Genomic DNA, 22,024 nt, shown 5'->3' with positions numbered 1-22,024 from the left:
ACCAATGCCAGCTCCATTGAAGATGCTAGGCAGGACCAGCAGGATGTGGTTAGGCCAGTATTTCTTGTAGGCTGCCATCTCATATTCCTTAATGACCAGAATATGCAAGTGGTTGACAGCATCCATTGCATGGTACAGATTGAAAAGGCCGTACTCATGTCGCCCAGTTGTTGGGGTGAAGATTGGACTCTTTATGCAATCCGGATTCTAAAACAAAACGAAACTGTTATTTAAAAAGATATTTAAAGCTGCAGTATCCCACAATCATATTTAAAGTCGAACCAAAATATAAATCCTTACATTTGATTCTTATGTTCTAGTTCATACTTCAAAGCACCATCAGTGAAAACTTGCTAATAGATTACTCTGTGAGTCTTCTGCTCCATTCTAAAGGACATTTCTGACATACAGATGGATGGATGCACTGTACATAGAGACACCTCCATATATCTCCCAAATGTAATACCCTCAGAAATTTATGTTAACTAATGTTAAGAACGAGTTTCATCACAATTGGATAAGCGATCCATATATGTATGGAAAAATGTCAAGTATGACACAATCGTTTCCACAATATCATATCATGTCAGGGGTTCGTAAAAGACTTGAATGATTAAGTCATTGTACTCTTTCAGCTGTTTTTGATGTCCAATCGGTTTGCAATAAAACTGAAATGAAAAGTTTAAAACTGAAAAACCTAACTGCATTTGTACAGCCCTATACATCTAAACTCGGTATGAAACCATGGTTATCTCTACTGAGTTCAGTCAGACTCAATCAGACAAGTCATTTTGCTTTATGTTACTATATTAATTATAAAGAGACGTTAATATGAACCGTCTACATGCAGCAAAGTGTGCGAGAGACTGCCGACGCGTTTTCATTGCACAAAGAAAATTGGATTTGGTTCGGTTTTATCTTTTGTCGGTATCGTTCGGTTTGGTAGTTTATGCAAATGTCGGTTTGTATCTGGTTTGGTTTTGGGAAATCCATAGCCACTGCATCCCTACTCTGTACTGTACCTTGTCGAAGGTGAGTGGAAGCTTCATGCTCTCTAGCTGCCCTCCAGGCTGGCTGAAGGAGAAGTGATGCTCTTTGGATTTGGGGATGATGAAGTAAAGCTGGATCTCCTCCCCTAGCATTGAGTAGGAAAAGGAGAAGGCGTGCAATGCGGACTCGCTGAGCTGCAAGACATTCAAAATAAACTGCAATCAAATACTATGTGGATTATTATGGGAAAATGTTTCCCTGTGCTCCGACTCCCTATGTTGTTATCAAATTCAAACTATTCAGAAAATGTCAACTTTTGAAGAAAGTTCCCAACTTCTATTACATGAAACTTTGTTCTGACCTAATTATGTTAATAAGTTACAATGTGCAATCAATATTGCATTGCTTGGGCACCATTTACACTGAACAAAAACATAAAACACAACAAAAGTGCTGGTCCCATGTTTCATGAGTTGAAATAAAAGAAATAAGAAATTTTCCATACGCACAAAAAGCTTATTTCTCTCAAATTTTGTGCACAAATTTGTTTACATCCCTGTTCTCCTTTGCCAAGATAATCCATCCACCTGACAGGTGTGGCATATCAAGAAGCTGATTAAACAGCATGATCATTACACAGGTGCACCTTGTGCTGGGGACAACAAAAAGGCCACACTAAAATGTGCAGTTTTGTCACACAACACAATGCCACAGATGTCTCAAGTTTTGAGGGAGTGTGCAATTGGCATGCTGACTGCAGGAAGAATTGAATGTTCATTTCTCTACCACAAGCCGCCTCCAACGTCGTTTAAGAGAATTTGGCAGTACATCCAACCAGCCTCACAACCGCAGACCACATGTAACCACACCAGCCCAGGACCTCCACATCCAGCTTCTTCACCTGTGGATCGTCTTAAACCAGCCACTCGGACAGCTGATGAAACTGTGGGTTGGTACAACCAAAGAATTTCTGCACAAACTGTCAGAAACCGTCTCAGGGAAGCTCATCTGCATGCTCGTCATCCTCACCAGGGTCTTGACCTGACTGCAGTTCGGCATCAGAGTGCCCCATGGTGGCGGTGGGGTTATGGTATGGGCTGGCATAAGCGACAGACAACGAACACAATTGCATTTTATCAGTGGCAATTTGAATGCACAGAGATACCGTGACGAGATCCTGAGGCCCATTGTCGCGCCATTCATCCGCCGCCATTACTTCATGTTTCAGCATGATAATGCACGGCCCCATGTCGCAAGGATCTGTACACAATTCCTGGAAGCTGAAAATGTCCCAGTTCTTCCATGGCCTGCATACTCACCAGACATGTCACCCATTGAACATGTTTGGGATGCTCTGGATCAACGTGTACGACAGCGTGTTCCAGTTCCCGCCAATATCCAGCAACTTTGCACAGTCATTGAAGAGGAGAGGGACAACATTCCACAGGCCACAATCAATAGCCTGATCAACTCTATGCAGAGAGGTGTCGCGCTGCATGAGGCAAATGGTGGTCACATCAGATACTGACTGGTTTTCTGATCCACGTCCCTACCTTTTTTTTTTTTAAGGTATCTGTGACCAACAGATACATATCTGTATTCCCAGTCATGTGAAATCCATAGATTATGGCCTAATGAATTTATTTCAATTGACTGATTTACTTATATGAACTGTAACTCAGTAAAATCTTTGAAATTGTTTCATGTTGTGTTAATATTTTTGTTCAGTGTACATACTTTAAAGCAGCACAGTTTTTTCCTCGGATGGCAGAAGCATACCTGGTATCTAGGGCTGAGGCCCATGTACTGATGGCACTGCTCACAGTGATGATATGTGTTATAGGCTGCGTACCTGGTATCTAGGGCTGAGGCCCATGTACTGATGGCACTGTTCACAGTGGTGATATGTGTTATAGGCTGCGTACCCGGTATCTAGGGCTGAGGCCCATGTACTGATGGCACTGTTCACAGTGGTGATATGTGTTATAGGCTGCGTACCCGGTATCTAGGGCTGAGGCCCATGTACTGATGGCACTGTTCACAGTGGTGATATGTGTTATAGGCTGCGTACCTGGTATCTAGGGCTGAGGCCCATGTACTGATGGCACTGTTCACAGTGGTGATATGTGTTATAGGCTGCGTACCTGATATCTAGGGCTGAGGCCCATGTACTGATGGCACTGCTCACAGTGATGATATGTGTTATAAGCTGCGTATTTGGACAACTTCATCCTTGTTGTGCGACGCCTCAAGTAGACATCTTCCTGTTTTCTTGAGCTTCCTGAAAAATATTTACATAACAGATATCAGCTGCTTTGAACTCACTCTAGTTGTAAGACTGAACGGCAGTCTAAAGAGATCAACTCGATGTCTGCTACACCTTGTATATCATCTTGAATACAAGAATGACTGACCTTCACTGCTGAAAGTATGCTCTCTGGAGTAAACTGGACTAGCATCTTCATACTTGGGATCATGGACAGTGTAGTCAAAAGGCAACCTATTGAAAACAGCGACATCAGGCCACATAGCACCAGGCTTGTGATATTGAACAGAATCTTCCATGACATCTGAAAACAAAAAAGAGATCACCTTCACATCAGAATGAACCCTGGATTGCCTCCCATACAGGCGAATCAAGACATAAAACTGGTAATGGTGCTGATCACACTGTGTATTAAATAGTGATGCAGCATTATGCTGAGTAACCTAAACGGCACATTATATTGGACATACATTGTTACTCACTTAAGTTAATTTCTTCTTCATCGTAAATATCTACTTCCATGAGTCGAATCAGCATCCGGGACAAAATACCCAGAAACTGCAGATAGGCACTGGTTTTTCCTACCTAAAACAAACAGCAAATTGAAATAATCTAGGTTAAAATACCAGATATTTGAAGAGTCAGTCACATATTCCATATTTGAAGGCTGTATTTTGTTAGTTAGATGGCTGCTGTTTTAAAGGACTTTTTGTTAACTAAATATCCCAATTTGTTTGTTGGTTACATTGAAACACCTGCTTTGAAAAAGTAGAGAATGAATAATGTATACAGTAAGTGGAGTTTGAAGTACTATACATTAAGTGGCTGTGTGGTAAAATGTAAATTAGCAATTGCCATTAAACTACACATTTAAGCGAATTTCACCTGTGGTGGTCCACTAAGTAACAGTCTTCTGGGGTGAAAGTTGTCTGTTTTTCCTTCTGCCATATTTTTGCTGTCCATATGATTGTGTTTGGGTATGGTCCATTGACGGTAATACAGAGACTGCTCAGTGCAGGTCATAATCTTGCTCAATAGAGGTCGAAAGGAGCTTGCCCACATCACTAAATGATGGGGAAGGAAGGACGTAGACTTAGGAAGGCCACTGCTGTCAACCGAAGTTATGACATCATATACAGCTTTGGGCAGGAGCACAATGGGCGGCTGGTTTAAACTCTTTGCCCTGGGGCACTTCGGAGCTGACTGGGACATCACAGTGTTCGATTTGGACAGACTCCCTGTGGTGTTCCTTGTTTGCGGGTCACAGGACATGCTGCTTTCATTGATTGTTCCTTTTAAAATGCTTTCTAGCTGGTTCTTGTCCAGGTCCTTCGCACTCTTGTCCAGGTTAGAAACCTCTGAAGACTGAAGATGTTTCCCAGATGACCCAGCTGCAGGAGTGGATTCAGTGCAGAATGCTGAATGTAAAAAACACAAGTGAATCCTTCTGATCTCATTTCTTAAAAGACATATATAAATCATGCTCCACAGCAGTACGCTCACTTTGTAATTATCTAGCACTAGATGAAACAGATTTGTCGTAATGTTTGTTGACCTAAACTTCTTTATGCATTACTAAAAATGTTATAACTTCAGTTTTTCTTATAAGTTATGGGTGCATCAAGACACCTTTTAAATGGCAAAACATGTGAAGCAGTATATTAGATATAGTAGGTCTAAATAATATACCCATAAGATGATTATATCTAGAGGAATAATATGTTTCTGCGGTAGCGAGAAATAATTGCTTCTTTAAGGACCATGCCTTAAGGACCAAAGACGGTGATGGTTGTTGGTTTTTTTTCTCCCAAGAGGGAAAAACAGCTTTCTAGGACATGCCCATTCACAGCTAGCACACTGCACATAAAACATGCCATTTGTTCTTGCCATTTAAGATAAAATGAAGTCTTACTTGAAACTTTCAAAGATCTAGATGAGGCTGCAGAGTCGTGGGAATAAGACCGCTGTCTCTTAACAGGGCTTCTCTTTTGAGAGTTGGGTGCTATACAGAAAAGATGACTCAGTTGTTTTATTCTGCCTGTTCCATTGTACTTCAATAAAAAAAGGATGTTAGCTAGCATCTAGAATAAAGGACCAGGTTCATAATTAAATCAGAATACAGCATACCCACTGTAGCTTCAGTAGAGTAGTTTTCAATCAAACTTTTTAACATTTCCCTTTCATTTACGGCATTGCAATCATTTTGTTTTAGAGGAAAATGATAATTCAGTATTGGAGAGACAGAACCCAGAACCATCACCAAAAAAGTAACACCATAAAATGTAATAGGGTAAGCCTGGATTGGTGAACCAGCTCTGAATCAACCTGCCACCTTCATTCTTTTACAGGGATAGAGTAAGCATGCAGGAGCAATGCAAACTCCCCCTCTATTCACCTGCTATTGTTTACAATGCACTTGATACAACATGGGCTCATAAACCCATCAATAAAGCCATTGTGTCCTCAGTCACAGAAAGAGATAGCTGGTGACGTGTCCACTCACCTTCCATCGCTATCTCCTCCTCCTCCTCCTCGTTGTCTGTGCTGCTCAGCTTCTCCATGTCACTTTCGGTGAGGTCACTAGCTGGAACCTTCTCACTGGGCCCTTGTGACTTGACCAGGTATGCCGTTAGTCCCAGCTCCTGCTCCAGGGCTGTCCTCATCAGGCAAGTAGAATTTATTAAACGAAGATCGCAGTACTTTAAAGACCTGGGTACAAATCGAGAACAAATTACAATTAAACAAAAATCTAGCACTTTTTCCCTATACCCAAATATTAGGGGTGTGCAGAAACCTGAACTTCAAATCCCAGAAATAGAGTAAGACTACCAGCAGAACCAACAGCTGAACAAGAGCCTATTTTGAATGGATCTTTTACAAAAAAAAAGACATTAACCTGAAGCAATTAGAATTGTTACCCTAAATCTATAAATCCTTAGGTTCATACCAAACTTAAAATAAATCGGTGTGGTTCACATCCCTATATATTTATAGCAATAAAGAACACTGGAGTGTACATTGATTCAAGGATTATGAAAAGGATTGTGTGGGCACTGTTCTTCAGCAAGAAAATACATTTAGAAACCTTGGTAATGACTCTCCATGTGGGTCCATTCCAGTGAATATCAGTATACATGGCAGGGCTTCCAACTCCAAATATGTACGAGGAACCCAGTCAGCATCTTGTATTTTCAGCCACGTCTAGCAGAGACGAAAGAAGAAGGAACAAAATGACACTTTTTATTCATAGGTGATAAACCCAGCCTGTAAAGGAGGCCATTTTCTCAATGGGGACAATCGTGGTAACGATTATTATTTTTTGTTATTTTTTGTTAAGACAATTTCATTTGTGAAAATGTGTACTACATTGTAGACGGCTATGGGGCATCAGTGTACGGAGCAGCGGCACTCACTTTCCTTCTTATAACCTGGTTCTTAATTAAGTCATTTAACCACCATTAAACAAGACCTGGTTAGAGCAAGGATTTGCGTTGTAAACCATAGCACTCACAATAACAAGAAAAGATGATAAATGAAAATGTTATTTACTTTCAGCATTTCCAAAAAGTGCTTTCCAACACTGAGTGCGGTATTAGGACTTCCCAAGATGATTTCGAACTGCTGTTGTAAGCCAAGCTTTTCCCTGACTTGGCACAGGCGCTCATAAGCTACAGCAGCCAGCTGGACTGAGGGGATCCTCAGCAGCACCATGCTGCCGTGGCGACTCGGACACTGTTCTGGGGCGTTGATGAGGTTTTGGATAATCTCCAGCGTTTCCACCGAGGTATATTTCTTCATCTGGGAGAGACCCACTACTGCCATCATGGCCACTGCATAGTGCTGAATTAGGACGTACGTTCTTATCACAGCGCTGTGAAGCTTAGGAAACCTACAACACATTGAAAAAGAATGTTTAAGAATGTCATTTTAGCAGTTTAGAAACAAGTTCAAATTCTCAACCCAACAACACGAATGTAATAAACTAGAGAGAACAACTCTGTTGCTGTTAGAAGCAGTAAACGACTGACTGGATTTATTTTATAGTTTTTATTATGAATAGTAATGGTTTTACAACCATCATATATTTCTTGGTATTACATGAATTACAGTGGCTTGAGAAAGTATTGACCCCCCCTTGGCATTTTTCCTATATTGTTGCCTTACAACCTGGAATTAAAATGGATTTTTATTTGGATTTCATGTAATGGACATACACAAAATAGTCCAAATTGGTGAAGTGAAATGAAAAAAATAACTTGTTTAAAAAAATTCTAAAAAATAAATAATGGAAAAGTGGTGCGTGCATATGTATTCACCCCCTTTGCTATTAAGCCTCTAAATAAGATCTGGTGCAACCAATTACCTTCAGAAGTCACATAATTAGTTAAATAAAGTCCAACTTTGTGCAATCTAAGTGTCACATGATCTCAGTATATATACACCTGTTCTGAAAGGGCCCAGAGTCTGCAACACCACTTAGCAAGGGGCACCACCAAGCAAGCGGCATCATGAAGACCAAGGAGCTCTCCAAACAGGTCAGGGACAAAGTTGTGGAGAAGTACAGATCAGGGTTGGGTTATTAAAAAAATACCCAAAACTTTGAACATCCCACGGAGCACCATTAAAGCCATTATTAAAAAATGGAAAGAATATGGCACCACAATAAACCTGGCAAGAGAGGGCCGTCCACCAAAACTCACGGACCAGGCAAGGAGGGCATTAATCAGAGAGGCAACAAAGAGACCAAAGATAACCCTGAAGGAGATGCAAAGCTCCACAGCAGAGATTGGAGTATCTGTCCATAGGACCACTTTAAGCCGTACACTCCACAGAGCTGGGCTTTACGGAAGAGTGGCCAGAAAAAAGCCATTGCTTAAAGAAAAAAATAAGCAAACACGTTTGGTGTTCGCCAAAAGGCATGTGGGAGACTCCCCAAACATATGGAAGAAGGTACTCTGGTCAGATGAGACTAAAATTGAGCTTTTTGGCCATCAAGGAAAATGCTATGTCTGGCGCAAACCCAACACCTCTCATCACCCCGAGAACACCATCCCCACAGTGAAGCATGGTGGTGGCAGCATCATGCTGTGGGAATGTTTTTCATCGGCAGGGACTGGGAAACTGGTCAGAATTGAAGGAATTATGGATGGCACTAAATACAGGGAAATTCTTGAGGGAGACGTGTTTCAGTCTTCGAGAGATTTGAGACTGGGACGGAGGTTCACCTTCCAGCAGGACAATGACCCTAAGCATATTGCTAAAGCAACACTCGAGTGGTTTAAGGGGAAACATTTAAATGTCTTGGAATGGCCTAGTCAAAGCCCAGACCTCAATCCAATTGAGAATCTGTGGTATGACTTAAAGATTGCTGTACACCAGCGGAACCCATCCAACTTGAAGGAGCTGGAGCAGTTTTGCCTTGAAGAATGGGCAAAAATCCCAGTGGCTAGATGTGCCAAGCTTATAGATACATACCCCAAGAGACTTGCAGCTGTAATTGCTGCAAAACGTGGCTCTACAAAGTATTTACTTTGGGGGGATGAATACTTATGCACGCTCAAGTTTTCTGTTTTTTTGTCTTATTTCTTGTTTGTTTCACAATAAAAAATATTTTGCATCTTCAAAGTGGTAGGAATGTTGTGTAAATCAAATGATACAAACCCCCAAAAAATCCATTTTAATTATTAAGCACAGCTTGTATGACATGGGAAGGACATCACAATACTGACTTATCTAGAGCTGAATTGCGGGATTAGATCAATTGCTGGATCATATGAATTGCTGGATCAAATGAATTGCTGGATCAGACAAACTGGTGGATCACATGAATTGCTGGATCACATGAATTGCTGGATCAGTTGAACTGCTGGATCAGACGAATTGCTGGATCAGACGAACTGCTGGATCAGACGAACTGCTGGATCAGACCAATTGCTGGATCAGACCAATTGCTGGATCACATGGCACAGAATAAAATTGGAAGCGCTAAACTTTTGCCGTGTGCTGCAAGTTTAAACTTTCTTAATGTAATGTAAAAACACTGTTAAAGCTACAAATAATGCAAAACAATGTATTACTGCATATAACTGGACTAGTTATTTTAGCAGCATTGGTGTTCCTAGGAAAAAAAATATTCCAAAACACTGAAGACGACTAATGTTAAACGATTATTGCTAGATAAGTTTCTTTAGTTTTGAAAATATTTTAGTTTGAGTGGATGGATTATTATTTATTGTGTTTATTAAGGGTTGGGATTTATAACATATCTGAAGCAGTGCAGCAAATAAAATTTAAAAAATAGCGCTATCCCTATGTATTATATTCCTCAAACATTTACACATGAATCACATATTTATTGTGTTCATTATTTTATCACCTTTTCCCATTTGGACAAATCTATTTTGCAGCGTTTCCTGGTAAAATATTGCACATTAAGGTTGCTAGGGTTGTCTCCTTGACACAGAACAACTAAAAGAAACAATTTTTTAAACACAGTGATTGTTATTTTAAGTGTTTTGTTTGTATAGGACTGTGGTGTAATCAATGTTCTAATTCCAGAGTATCTATAGAGTTATGACCATATTCAGAAAACAGCACTTAAGTGTTAGGCCTCACTTACATGAGTTTTATTAATTAAATTCATGCAGAAAACAACTTAAGACACTTTAGGAGATGGAGAAAAAAACTGTAGTTTCCAAAATACAAAGTGGTACATGCCACTTGAGTTTAGAGCATCTTGAAAGACCTCTTAAGATTCTACACCAGATTGTACTGTACAGCACTCAATGCCTACATTGGGAATATCACCAGATAAATACAGAACACATATTCTGATTATTATCAGAACAGCCTGAGATTCTTCAACCTTTACCTTTCTCCAAGAGCCATCACCATTGCCTGGAATGAGCTGTCATATCTCAGTACAGGAAGGCTGTGTCCTGAGCGTGTTGACTCAATCAACTCCGAGAGGCCAAAGTATTTTGTGTTCTCATGGTACAAGTCAACATCCTGGCAGGATACAAAAATAAATATTACTTCAGAAAAAATACAGAAATAAAAAATGGACCTGGCAATGCTCTAAGTCCACAAAAGTTAGTATATTCGTGTGTTTTAACTTCTCCAAACACGGTGTGCATGTTAGGCCTGAAACGTAAAGGTTGGTATTCTCAGCTTAGCATTTGTTGTTTAAAAAAAGTTCCCCTATAAAGTTGCGAGTACTTACATTGTTGCAGGTAGAAGGCCAGTGGATCTCATTGTAGGGGCTGACGCGTGTGTACTGCGTCTGCAGTGCGAAGGGGAAGGACGTGACATGAAGCGTCAGAATGTTTGGGGCTTCCTGGATTTCTCTGCAGTTCAGCAGTCTGTCTACCAGGCCTGCAGGGGAATTGCTTGGACCGCTAGCTCCACTGCGCGTGAAGAAAGATAAGAGAGAATGACTATCCCTTCTTAAAGCTCACCTGTGAAATGTAATGTAAGCCTGTTTGAAGAAGGGTTCAATACAAGGGGGAGCTGGGAGGAGGTAATTAAGAATCTGTGTTAGTCAGTGATGATTTTGTTACTAGTTGTTTGACCCATTACATTATGCATGTATCCCAAATATCTATGAAGTGCATAACAATCACCATAAACAGTAAACAATTTTTTTTTTTTTTAAAGAAGTAAAAGGAGTACCTGCTTAGATCCCAATGGGCATGATCATGAACCAGTATAAAGAGTGTGTAGGGGTTCACTCTGGATTTTTGAATGAACGCGTCAATCTTTCCCTGGGCCTCCGAGTCAAGCTTCACCACATACTGCTCTGCTCCTTTCTTAGACATGCAGAACTTTTCCAGTCCTAACTCCAGCAAAATTCCTACCATACCAAAACATTTTATATTAGCATTTTAAAACCAAGATCGTCTGTCTTCCACATTCTTATACTGTATTATGCTTTTTCCATGCCTTAACTTGGTTAACTATACTGCTTTTTTCCATTGCTTTATAGTACACCTTATGATTTTACCATGAGTATACAGTACTTCTGTAAACACTACCACACAGTAGTAACAATTCTTTGAGTCACATATAGTTTACAGTGTCGGTAGGGTGACATAGAATCACAACAGCAAAGGGTGATATCTGTTTACCTGAGCTCCAGAGATGTAGCACAATTTGTTGAAAGGTGACCTCTGAAGGAGGAACAGAAATCAGGAATTCCACTTTTTCAAAGGAGCCAAGGTCTAGGTTTTGTGTGCTGGAGTCAGCAATGGCACAGACATGGGAAAGTAGTTTCCGAGCCACAGCCAATTGGATTGGACGCATTTGATGCCATTCAGCTATGAACTCTGCAAGACACAAATACTAAGGGTTAATGGAAATGATAGAAAAGATCTCTTCTTGTAGTTGAAGCAGCTGATATCTAATTCAGGGTTAGTGTCTTCAGACTGATCAAAACAGACATACGATGAGCCACTGTTGGATGTACTACTTCAGAAATACTACTTAAAGCCAAAACTAGCTTCTTACATAAAACATGACTAACATTATAAACACTCAAAATATGTTTAGTGCTGCCATGCTTACCAGAACATTGCCATTCTTGTTTTGCAGTTTCCTCTGACAATACAGGATTGCTTGACAAACAAACATGGCCACTTTTCTCCCGATAAAACTTTTCCAGTAAAGTATCCACATCTGGTAAGGCAACATAAGCACACATTATCATTTTTTAAGTGCTTAAATATGATGTTATATAAGGTAATAGGCTCCATAAATTAAACAGTTTTCATTTTGAAGCTTCAGAGAAACCCTTTGCAGTTACATGTGATAAACAGGGTGTGTACAGACAGTTGTATGCTGCTATTAACCACATCTGAATCTGGTTTCACAGATCCTATTTAGCACTAATCCTGGACTGCCTTATCACAATCAAATGTCAAATCTATACATAAAATGCATTCTTACCTGGACAGATACTACTAAAGAAAGCTCTTAGTGCTTCTGCTTTCCCAGTGGCCAGCTCATAGTTAATCTCCTTGAGAGATTCGATTGGAGTGGACATGCTCTCCTCGAGCGCCCGGGCCTGGTGTTTTCCTGAAAAATGAAGGGTTTTGTATTTTTTTTTATATTACTATTGTTGCATTTCCATATATGCACGATACCAAAAATGAGTGTAAATATCACACACAACATGCAGTACCAAAACGATTACAAAAGACCTCTATTAAGAAATACATGTTTAAACTACACAGATGTATAATCTGATCGGGGAAAAGGGGTCAGTAGAAAACTTGATTTGACTGTAACTGGTTTTACAACATTACCCCACTAGGTGGCATCGTTCTGTCTTACCCGCATTTTCTTAGCACTAAAGAAATGTTCATTTCAAACCATGTAACTTAAAATCATGTCACAGGAATTTTACGTTGCAACTATCTATATATATATATATATATATATATATATATATATATATTATATATATATATATATATATATATATATATATATATATATAATATATATATATTTTGCACATCAAAATGCACATCATTTAATGAGATCGGAGTGAATAATTTAAACAACATGTAACAGGTGCAAACAAATACCAATCTGTGCTCACCTGTCACCACAACACATGACTCAGTGCCCCGAGATGCTGAAGTGCATAAGATCACTACAAAGTTGGTTTGTACCAGTTTGCCTTGAACCAGGCCCTTGAAAGTTTCCGATAGCCCTTCAGCCAGGGTGTTGGTGGACTCAATAATCTGAACGCTGTTGTTGCTGGAGCTGGCGGCTAGCCTGGCCAGCCAGGGAAGCTGGGCTGGGGTGACAGGTTGGATCTGGCTCGGGGCCTGGGGAGGCACCTGGGGAGCTGTCTGCTGATACTGCCTGATTTCAGTCAAGTGAGATTCCCGCCAGGAGCGCATGAAAACCTGCTCCAAGTCTTCAATCAGGGGAACCTGGTCTGGTGCTAGACACCAAAAAAAAAAGTAAATCCACACAATTTTAAACAGCTAAAAGCTAATATGTGTTGTCTATATTGTGTTAAAATACACATTTTTTTTTTTTTTTTTTTTTTAACTTCACTGGTCAAATTATTTAAAACTAAAAACCTGCATAACATTCTGAATAATAATAATACTAATTTTAAAAAAAGACATTTTAAAGTAATGATGAAAAACTGTTCTGTAACCACCAAGGTTTTGAGTCTGTATCACTTATATAGCACTTACCAAGCTGAACCAGGTAGTAGACTGTGAGTAATATCATCATCTCCACAGAAAGAGGCTGAATGGGGGAAGCCCCATATTGCTCATAAACTCTGGGCAGAGCCTGGGAATTCTGGTAGCAGGAGTGCAACAGCGGGCTGATTATCACATCATTTACATTTCCACAGAGATAGGGCAAGCTGCCATGACCTGTGGGAGAAAAATATGCCCTTTGAAGTGCCATGCCACTTATCAGCAGTAAGCCTATTTTCTGGTTACATTTGACTGACCAGGATAGACCTGTGGGGATATTTATAATTAGCTAGTAGTTTACATTAAAACATAACAATACATTGGGGTTTATACTTGTGGGGATTTAAACTCATTACCTTTAAAAATCACCGGCCGAGTCCTGCATATTTTCAGCAGGTTGTCAGGCACAGCCACAGGTTCCTCAGAGGTCGCTAAAGGAGAAAGAAGTGGGCCTGCAGGAGAGGGCTGAGATAAGCATGCCAAACTCCCACTGTCTACAGAAACAAAAACAAGCATGTGTAAGTCATATGGCTAAGTTAAAAGGAATCAATGTGGGTATAATACCAAAGCTACGCAGCATATAAACAAAACATATGTCGTCTGTTTTAAAACGGAAATGTTACCTTACATTGTTTTTCAAAGTATAAATGTGTAACTATACCCCTTCTGTCAGGAGGTTTCAGCTAAAGTACCCACTACAATTTTCGCTAACTGAATGGTACCACAGTTGCAACAAAAGGCAGAATAATCCGATTAACACATTCCTTTTTTTCTCCCATTTATTTAATATATAATTTTACACAACAGTCTGGGACTGACAAATTGCTGAGACAGAAAACCAAACAGTAGGCTTCATTCTTAAAACTTGGATGCAAAAAATTAAAAGGTAGTATTTAGGAATCTTTCGCTTTCTATTGGGAAGAGTCATTATAAATAATACAAAACAGTCTGCACTGTGTTTATCACGTTACTGTTTACTTCCCACATCAGCATAATTGTGTGCATTTTAAAATGTTTACAGAATCAAAAACAATAACCACAAGATAAAATTATAATTAATTACAAATGTGGGGCTAATTACATTAGTTTAATAATCAATTTATACAATTAATTTAATTTGAATAATTACAATAGTTTAAATTAAAATATGCACTAATCAACCTGAATGAATACTATATGACCATTACCATATTAGATCACAGACTAAATAAAGACATTAGTTATCTGTTAAATAATCTGAATATTCACTCACGTTAATTAAGACCTCATCATAATCATTTTATTTAATGACATGTATAAGATTGAGGAATTACAATGAACACACAAAACACCCTCAACCACAACAAGGTAGATTAAGATATCACAACAGTTTATTAGATAATGCTATTAATGGTAGAGAAAGGAACAACTTAGAAAATCATCATGAGGTAACAGTTCACATACACATCAATGCAGCACCAGTAAATACTTATTCCTTTGAATGTATATGCTTCTATGTCCGTCGTTTCTCAATAATGTATCGAAACTACAGTACAAGTGGAATCCTGTTGCTTTCCTTACATTCAGTATAGGTTCAGCATTTCATTCTAACACAGTACAGTCACTCCTCTGTCTCAATCTCAGTACAGCCTGCGCAGATCTGCTAGCAGGTGATGACATCACTCTGCTGACAGTTCCCTCAGCTCAACTGCACAGACCGGCCCTGTGTCTACCGCTCTCAGGCAATATAACTAGTTAAACCCAAGCATTTATCATTTAAATGCAAAACAAAACTTTGTTCAATTACAATTCTTCTAATAACATATCGCAGCTAAGGCTGGACTACAATTGTTTAAGAACAATTACACAAGTATACTTTCAAATAAGCACTTCATATGACAATATGAGTTAAGCAACTTAACCTTTTAACAAGGTTCAAACTCTTTTTCATATGCACGTTAAAAGTTCAATTTAAGATAACGATTTTATCAATTTCTATGTGTGGTAATTACAACGAATTACTCTAGTTCCACAAGGGAAAGGTAATGAAGTTACACTCATTGGTTCCTTGAAGAAGACCCCCAAAGTCTGCAGAATAAATCTTCTGTTGTAGTTAAATTTTCGCTGCTTTTCCACAAATCTTCAAACCCAAGTTGGGCTCCTTTATCTTCAAAACCCAAGTGTGGGGGTTCACACTCAGCTTGTGTGTTTTCTTCTTTCCTTGAATGCTTCGCCTCAAAGGCAGACAAAGTTTCGTTATACTGTGGTTACGACTGGAAACAGAAGCGTTTATCAGAGCCGGGGATGCTTCTTTTCGACGTGTGATAAACTGACTTGCAGACGTCTCTTTCCTATCAGTCCTGAACACGGAGCTTTCTTTGACGTTCATTTATTGCAGGGTACAGAATCTTCTTGCAGTCAAGAGGCATAAAGCTTAATGCTATCTTCTTTTATGGAGCCATGTTAGACTCAGAAACCAATTTGGGAACCAAATCGGAAACCAATTCAAAGTTCTTGCTACAAGTTGCCTGTTCTTATAGGACTTTCACAGAAAGACCTGTACATTACCCCTACAACTGTCTTCCATTGTGTTGGACAATGGGTTGCCTCACCCTGCATGGGATGAATACATTATCTATTTATGACTTCCTTTGGCCGTCTCCAGCTTTCGTTTCCTCCATAAAGTCTACTTGGATGCTAAGAACTATTTATGATCCCGTAGAGACCCTTTGTGTCGGGTTCAGTTAAAGTCCACTAGTCCAAGGCTCTCTACCCCCTCCTTTGTTTTGGGTGCTCGGAAGTTGTTCCAGTCAATAGTTTACATGCTGCACTGCATACTGTGTGTTCGAGAATGAATCCAAAAGATTAGTTCTGATATGTACTTGTATCAAAACTAGTTATTAATTCCAGGAAATTGTGCCTACACTAACTAAAAATGATCCAAACTGACTCTGTATAACTTTGTGTCGCTTTGCACTTTCTGACTTTTGTGTTTTCCTTCGTTTTTGTGCAAAAATATTCAACCAGCCGCTATTGCTGCTAATAATGAGTATGAGTATGAGTATGAATGAGTATTGTGATGACTATTTATGTTTACCAGAGCATTTATACTTCTAAATAACGCAGAAACACTGTGCATCACTGATACAACAAGTTGAAAACAGCAAAGACCATGAGCAGCACAGAGCACTCTCCAGGCACAATCGCCACACGCCTGAGTGGAAATCCATGCACTTGAAATCGCGCATGCATACAAATGGAAAATGTCACGTGATAGATTTGGACGTGATAGATTATTTACTAAACATAAATAAGTATACATCATGGTTTAGAGAATATATAATACCGGTAAATTCAAGATCATTATTTTCTCTTACTTCATTGTGCATACCCCCCTATGACCCTTAGGTACGTGCACCCCCGGTCGAAAACCCCTGCTTTACATCTAACAGTTCAGAAAAGGTACTATAAAGCAATAAATCTTACAACACTCTTTTTAATGTTGCATTTCTTAACTTTAATAAGTGTTTAGTAACTTACCAGCCTTACTTCCATTGCTGACTGGCACGGGGTTGTTCTTTGCAGTATCAGTAGCTGAAGGAGACTCTGGAGACCAGCCTTTGTGCCGCTTTTTAGGAGGACCCGAATTAGCTAAGGTGCCTAAGGAATATCAAAAGTCTTACTTAGGTGCATTTCAGGGTATTCGCACGTTACTTTATAAATATGTTAATAGAAATACACTGCCAAGCTACGGACAATAATTTCTAACCTGCAGCTCATTGTAATGCATGTTCATAAAGCATTAAAACGCTGGTAAATGCATAGAAAGGTATTTAGCTCTACACTAATGCAGTCTCCTTCACTGAACAACTTCACATAAAAATGAAATAATAATCTAACTAGTAATTTGTAAATAGACAGTAATTCAGCTATGTTATAGCATAAACTAATGCATGACTTTAAAATATATAAACTAATAAAATATAAACAAACATCTATTCATACTTCTGTATTCTAAATAGCCTTTAATCAGAAATAATTAATCACAAGCAGGAGGTGGTTGTTACTGTGCCCATTTTGTAGCGTATTCTATAGAATACTGCATTTACAATCCAGCCTCAAAAGTCAACCTTGCAATGCATAATGTGTTGCTGAACTTTGTCTTTGGTGTTTTGTTCCAGCAATAAAACTGCTTCTCTCCATATACAAAAAAAAAAAAAAAAAACTTGAGCCTTACAGGTTTAAATCTGTTGTATGTGAAGCGCCACACCAGTCGAAGTGTAGTGCAAAACCAGTCATCAATAAGCATGAACTACACTTGAAGAAGCGCTTGAAGGTCAGGGGTTATAAAGCTGACATTTTTATAAAAAGAGACAAAAAGACCCACGAACCTCAGGAAGGAAAAAGTTAGTTCCCATAAAATCCCGGAGCTGGCTTTTATTGGTAGTACAAGGACAGAAGCAAAAGCAAAGTGGACTTTTTAGTACATCCTCCACTGTCATATAAAAGAAACTGCAATAAAATGTAAGAAAACAGCCTCTTCCGAAAGCTGTTAACCATCAAATCCAGTAATCACAGGAGAGACAGACCCACCTATCACTGACGGTCTGTTGACATTCTTGGCTGGCTGGCTGCTGCTGCTGCTACTGCTTGATGAGAGCTGGGGTCTGTGACAATCTTTGCCATTGTAATGTGCAGTGGGAGCCCCTGACACCAGCGGGGGCAGTGCCTGGTCAGCAAGTATACCTGTGGTTACAAAGAGAACGCTTCACTGAACAAACACTTAACATCCCCTCACATTTAACACTGCTCATGTACAAACGACATAGCAAGTGTCCTGGAATCACTTTTTATTTTATTTTATATTCGTTTCTTTTGGTGTATTTTTAGTACAAAATTTACTAACTGTAAGAAATGACACCCTGTATTGTACAGATTAATATATTAAAGGAACCATTTTGCTGTTTTGGAAACAGAATATAGACTTTCCATAAAAAAAAAAAAAAAAAAAAAAGAGAGATGGTAAAATTTGAAATTCTACAGTAGTGCACGATTTAGTGATTTTTTTTTTAACCAGTCCAAACTGCAGCCAATCTTGTTATAGCACGGCTTTCATACCTGTAGGCTGAGAAGTAGTTATAGCAGTCTGACTTCCTGATAAAACAGGTTCTGCTGAGTCAATGGCTGCCAGTTGTCCTGGGCCTTGTGGACACAGGGGAGGAAGGCTTGTGTTTGGGCTGGAGCTAGTCTGCCTTCCTCTGCTTTCTTTAAAAAAAAAAAAAAAAACGGTGCTTCACAGAGGACTATTTACTGGACAATGCATTCGATTTATACAGTAGTTGAACTCCAAGGATTAAAAAAAAAAAAAAAAAAAAAAAAACTGAACACTGTACTTGAACAAAGAGGCTTTTTGATCATATTGGGGTCAGATTTTGATGGTAAACTAAATGTACAGCTAGGAAAGACAGTAGTTTACCAAAAAAAAAGGCAACGCTTTAAATCCTAAAATTATATTTCTGCGGTCTACTGTTCTTTTGGGGAGATTTAGCAAATGAGGGGTCCTGGAAAAAAACTTGATAAACCCACACTTTCCTATCTTTGATCTCTATTACCAAATTAATATATTTTCCCCCCCAAAAAATGGTAATATGAAGCAAAATGACTTGAATCTAAATTTGATGGATATGAAGTGTTTGCAGTACACCTCTCAAACGAGAGAAATAATCCCATTCATAAAACATCATGGTCTTAAAAAAGGGCATCTTACATAACAGCTGTTGTTTTACAACCTTTCATTAAAAAATAATGAAACCAGTTCCCTACTGATCCCCTTTCCCTCCCAACAACGGTATGTGTCGGTGTAATTTCTCAGTAGGGCCACCTTCATGAGAAGCTCAGCTACTGGCACTGGAACACTCTTAAAGAACGTAGCGCGGAGTCATGTGTTACCTGTGCCTTTCCAGCAGATGAGGGGTCCTTGTGTAAGAGTCCCTTCTGCGTTCCTGATGAGGTAACACCTTAAGTGTTTCTGTTTCTTTGGCTGGGTTGTTAGTTTAAGGTTGATGTGATTGGAGAATTCTGTGAAATAGCGAAACCCCTTCTCTCCACATCCAACGCAGTTCCCTGAAAACCCTGCAGGACGGAGGACAGGAACTGTTCAGAGGCACGCTGACAAGCTCCAAAACCGCCTGTAGGTGCAGCTGCCTTCATCGATGCTGACTGCAGGGGAGAATCTATAGCATACCACACTCAAGTCTAAAGGGTGTTTACATACGTATCAAAGGATGTGAGACCATTTTTCTATGATTACTGCCTCTAACTCCAAGGAAGGTTGGAATAGAAATATGCAGTGAAGTCTGTTCTCCAGAATGTCTCCCGGAGTCCACTGTGACTGTTCCTTGTAGAATATGAGTAAATTATTGCATTATTGGTTAAAGATGCATGTTTCAGAGAGCATCAACTATCAGCCTTTCATCCTTTGACATTATTTTAAAATATAGTTTGCAGCGCTTCAGCCTGTGACTAAAATGGTTACGAATGGTCGGCAACGATTTTTTGGGGGTAAGAAGCCATTGGTGCCTGTAACACAAAAAATGCTGCCTCTCTCCTTAGAAACACATGTCAATATTTATGAATGCGCTGAGGTGTGAGTCTGTAAATTAACCCTATTTACAACCGGCATATCACATGTATTAAACTGAAGAGCGAGAATGACAAACAATCTGATCAAACACAAATGCCACTGGCGCCTAAGGCAAAACGTTTGTCTGGAGCCCTGGTTTGTTTAATCAAAGAACAATGAATATGATTTAAATGAAAACAGCACAACAATACAGTAGAACTATTTTGACATATTTATGCCGTCATACTTTCTTATTATTTACTTTGTGGGGATGATTTTTGGAGACTTATTGTCTCTTTTTGAAAAGTTTACCCTTTTCTTAGTAATTTAAATCATTCATTTTTGAAACGCTGATAAATACAAAGTTATAACTGATCTGTCAGGCATTTTGTTTTTTAAGCAGCTTAGAGCTATATCTGTGTAACACTTGAGTAATTGCAGCTAGTCATTGAAAATAGCAAACAGCCATTGGATAGCCACTACAAAAATATTGAAATTTTTAAGAGGCTGTGCAAGCTTATAGTGGAAGGAAGCTTCTGTTTTTCTTAATTTCCATTTAGAAGAAACAAGATCGATTTTGGGGGGTATAGAGATACATTAATAAAATAAATCAGAATAACAATAAGCCATTCCAAAGTATGTGGTCAAGTGTTTAGAAGTGTTAGTTGCAACAGCACAAACACTGCAAGGATGCACACACAATATTGCAGTATTGTGTTCAAATACACTAATCCATCTCTCGACCAATATTCTTGCACAGCGCATTCTCTTTGAGATTGCTCCCTGTGGACTGGATGGTGGGTTTCCATAGACACCATGAGAGCACTCTGTCATATAAATAGGCTATAAAAACTGAACTCAATTAAAACCACTTTGAAACACACACTAGTGTTGTAGATGTGTCACACTGACTCATGTCAGGTCAGCCTGACACAGAACTTTGAGCTGCCCCTGCCATTTCATTATTCAACACCAGGCTGCTTTGTTCTCAAGAAATCTTGTTTTCCAATAAGCAGCTGCCTGGATTACACATGCTTGACTACTGGGATGATTAATATCTCATATAGAGTTATAAACAAAAAAACATACATTTTAAATAATGTATCTGAAACTCCATGATACTCAGGGAGGCAAATTCCTTTAAAAATTTAGAAATGGATTCAACAGAAAAAAAAAAAAAAATGTATTTTTGTTTTACACTTAAGCATGCCAATAGTGACGCTAAAAAAACAAACCACAAACAGCTATCTAGCAGAAATTATTGTTACTGTTAATAAATACATACAAACAGCCATATGGAATCAATAGCATCAGCACAGGCTGAAGCAAATAAGGTGTATAACAACTAAAAATATGTATTTTTATAAATAAATTAAATGTAGAATCTTCTGTTCCTAAACTGCCCTGTACAAAACTACACTCTACAAGTGGGGTGGTTAACTAGGTAACCACAGAAAATAGGAGACACTTTTTTACACAGAGAATTGTGAGGGTCTGGAATCAACTCCCCAGTAATGTTGTGGAAGCTGACACCCTGGGATCCTTCAAGAAGCTGCTTGATGAGATTTTGGGATCAATAAGCTACTAACAACCAAACGAGCAAGATGGGCCGAATGGCCTCCTCTCGTTTGTAAACTTTCTTATGTTCTTATGTTCTTATGTAAATGTGATGCGCTATAGAGAAGATATACTGAGAATCATTGGAATAAATAGCAACCTATAAGCTTTGTCTTGGTTCAGGTTTTTCTATTAAGCCTCCACTGATCCAGCAATGAGGCAGTGCATTCTGAGTATGTGCAGGTCATGTGGTATATTTGAATATGTCTTTGTATACAGCCTGCAATGGTATATTTGAATCTGTCTTTGTATACAGCCTGCAATGGTATATTTGAATCTGTCTTTGTACACAGCCTGCGATGGTATATTTGAATCTGTCTTTGTATA

At 39.0% G+C, this 22,024-nt stretch overlaps 1 protein-coding gene across 3 annotated transcripts in view; it reads right to left on the bottom strand.

Moving 5' to 3' along the window:
• The window catches only part of greb1 (growth regulating estrogen receptor binding 1), a 50,978-nt gene that overhangs the window by 5,725 nt on the left and 23,229 nt on the right, over positions 1–22,024 (bottom strand). For all 3 annotated transcript variants that reach the window (XM_041249672.1, XM_041249673.1, XM_041249674.1), the window contains exons 5-27: positions 19,408–19,590; positions 18,577–18,723; positions 18,052–18,204; positions 16,999–17,118; positions 13,836–13,973; positions 13,471–13,656; positions 12,858–13,208; positions 12,200–12,328; positions 11,819–11,929; positions 11,383–11,580; positions 10,928–11,108; positions 10,479–10,662; positions 10,128–10,264; positions 6,806–7,145; positions 6,342–6,457; positions 5,760–5,965; positions 5,169–5,258; positions 4,142–4,674; positions 3,739–3,841; positions 3,405–3,560; positions 3,135–3,271; positions 1,023–1,184; positions 3–207 (exon numbers count right to left, since the gene is read on the bottom strand). In XM_041249672.1, coding sequence (XP_041105606.1) covers positions 3–207; positions 1,023–1,184; positions 3,135–3,271; positions 3,405–3,560; positions 3,739–3,841; positions 4,142–4,674; positions 5,169–5,258; positions 5,760–5,965; positions 6,342–6,457; positions 6,806–7,145; positions 10,128–10,264; positions 10,479–10,662; positions 10,928–11,108; positions 11,383–11,580; positions 11,819–11,929; positions 12,200–12,328; positions 12,858–13,208; positions 13,471–13,656; positions 13,836–13,973; positions 16,999–17,118; positions 18,052–18,204; positions 18,577–18,723; positions 19,408–19,590 — 4,266 coding nt within the window. The remainder of the gene's footprint in view (positions 1–2; positions 208–1,022; positions 1,185–3,134; positions 3,272–3,404; positions 3,561–3,738; positions 3,842–4,141; positions 4,675–5,168; positions 5,259–5,759; positions 5,966–6,341; positions 6,458–6,805; positions 7,146–10,127; positions 10,265–10,478; positions 10,663–10,927; positions 11,109–11,382; positions 11,581–11,818; positions 11,930–12,199; positions 12,329–12,857; positions 13,209–13,470; positions 13,657–13,835; positions 13,974–16,998; positions 17,119–18,051; positions 18,205–18,576; positions 18,724–19,407; positions 19,591–22,024) is intronic.

This window comes from Polyodon spathula, chromosome 5 (genome assembly GCF_017654505.1).
Source record: "Polyodon spathula isolate WHYD16114869_AA chromosome 5, ASM1765450v1, whole genome shotgun sequence".
NCBI lineage: Eukaryota > Metazoa > Chordata > Actinopteri > Acipenseriformes > Polyodontidae > Polyodon > Polyodon spathula.
The sequence above is the reverse complement of the archived record's forward strand: the minus strand, read 5'-3'. Positions and strand labels throughout refer to the sequence as shown.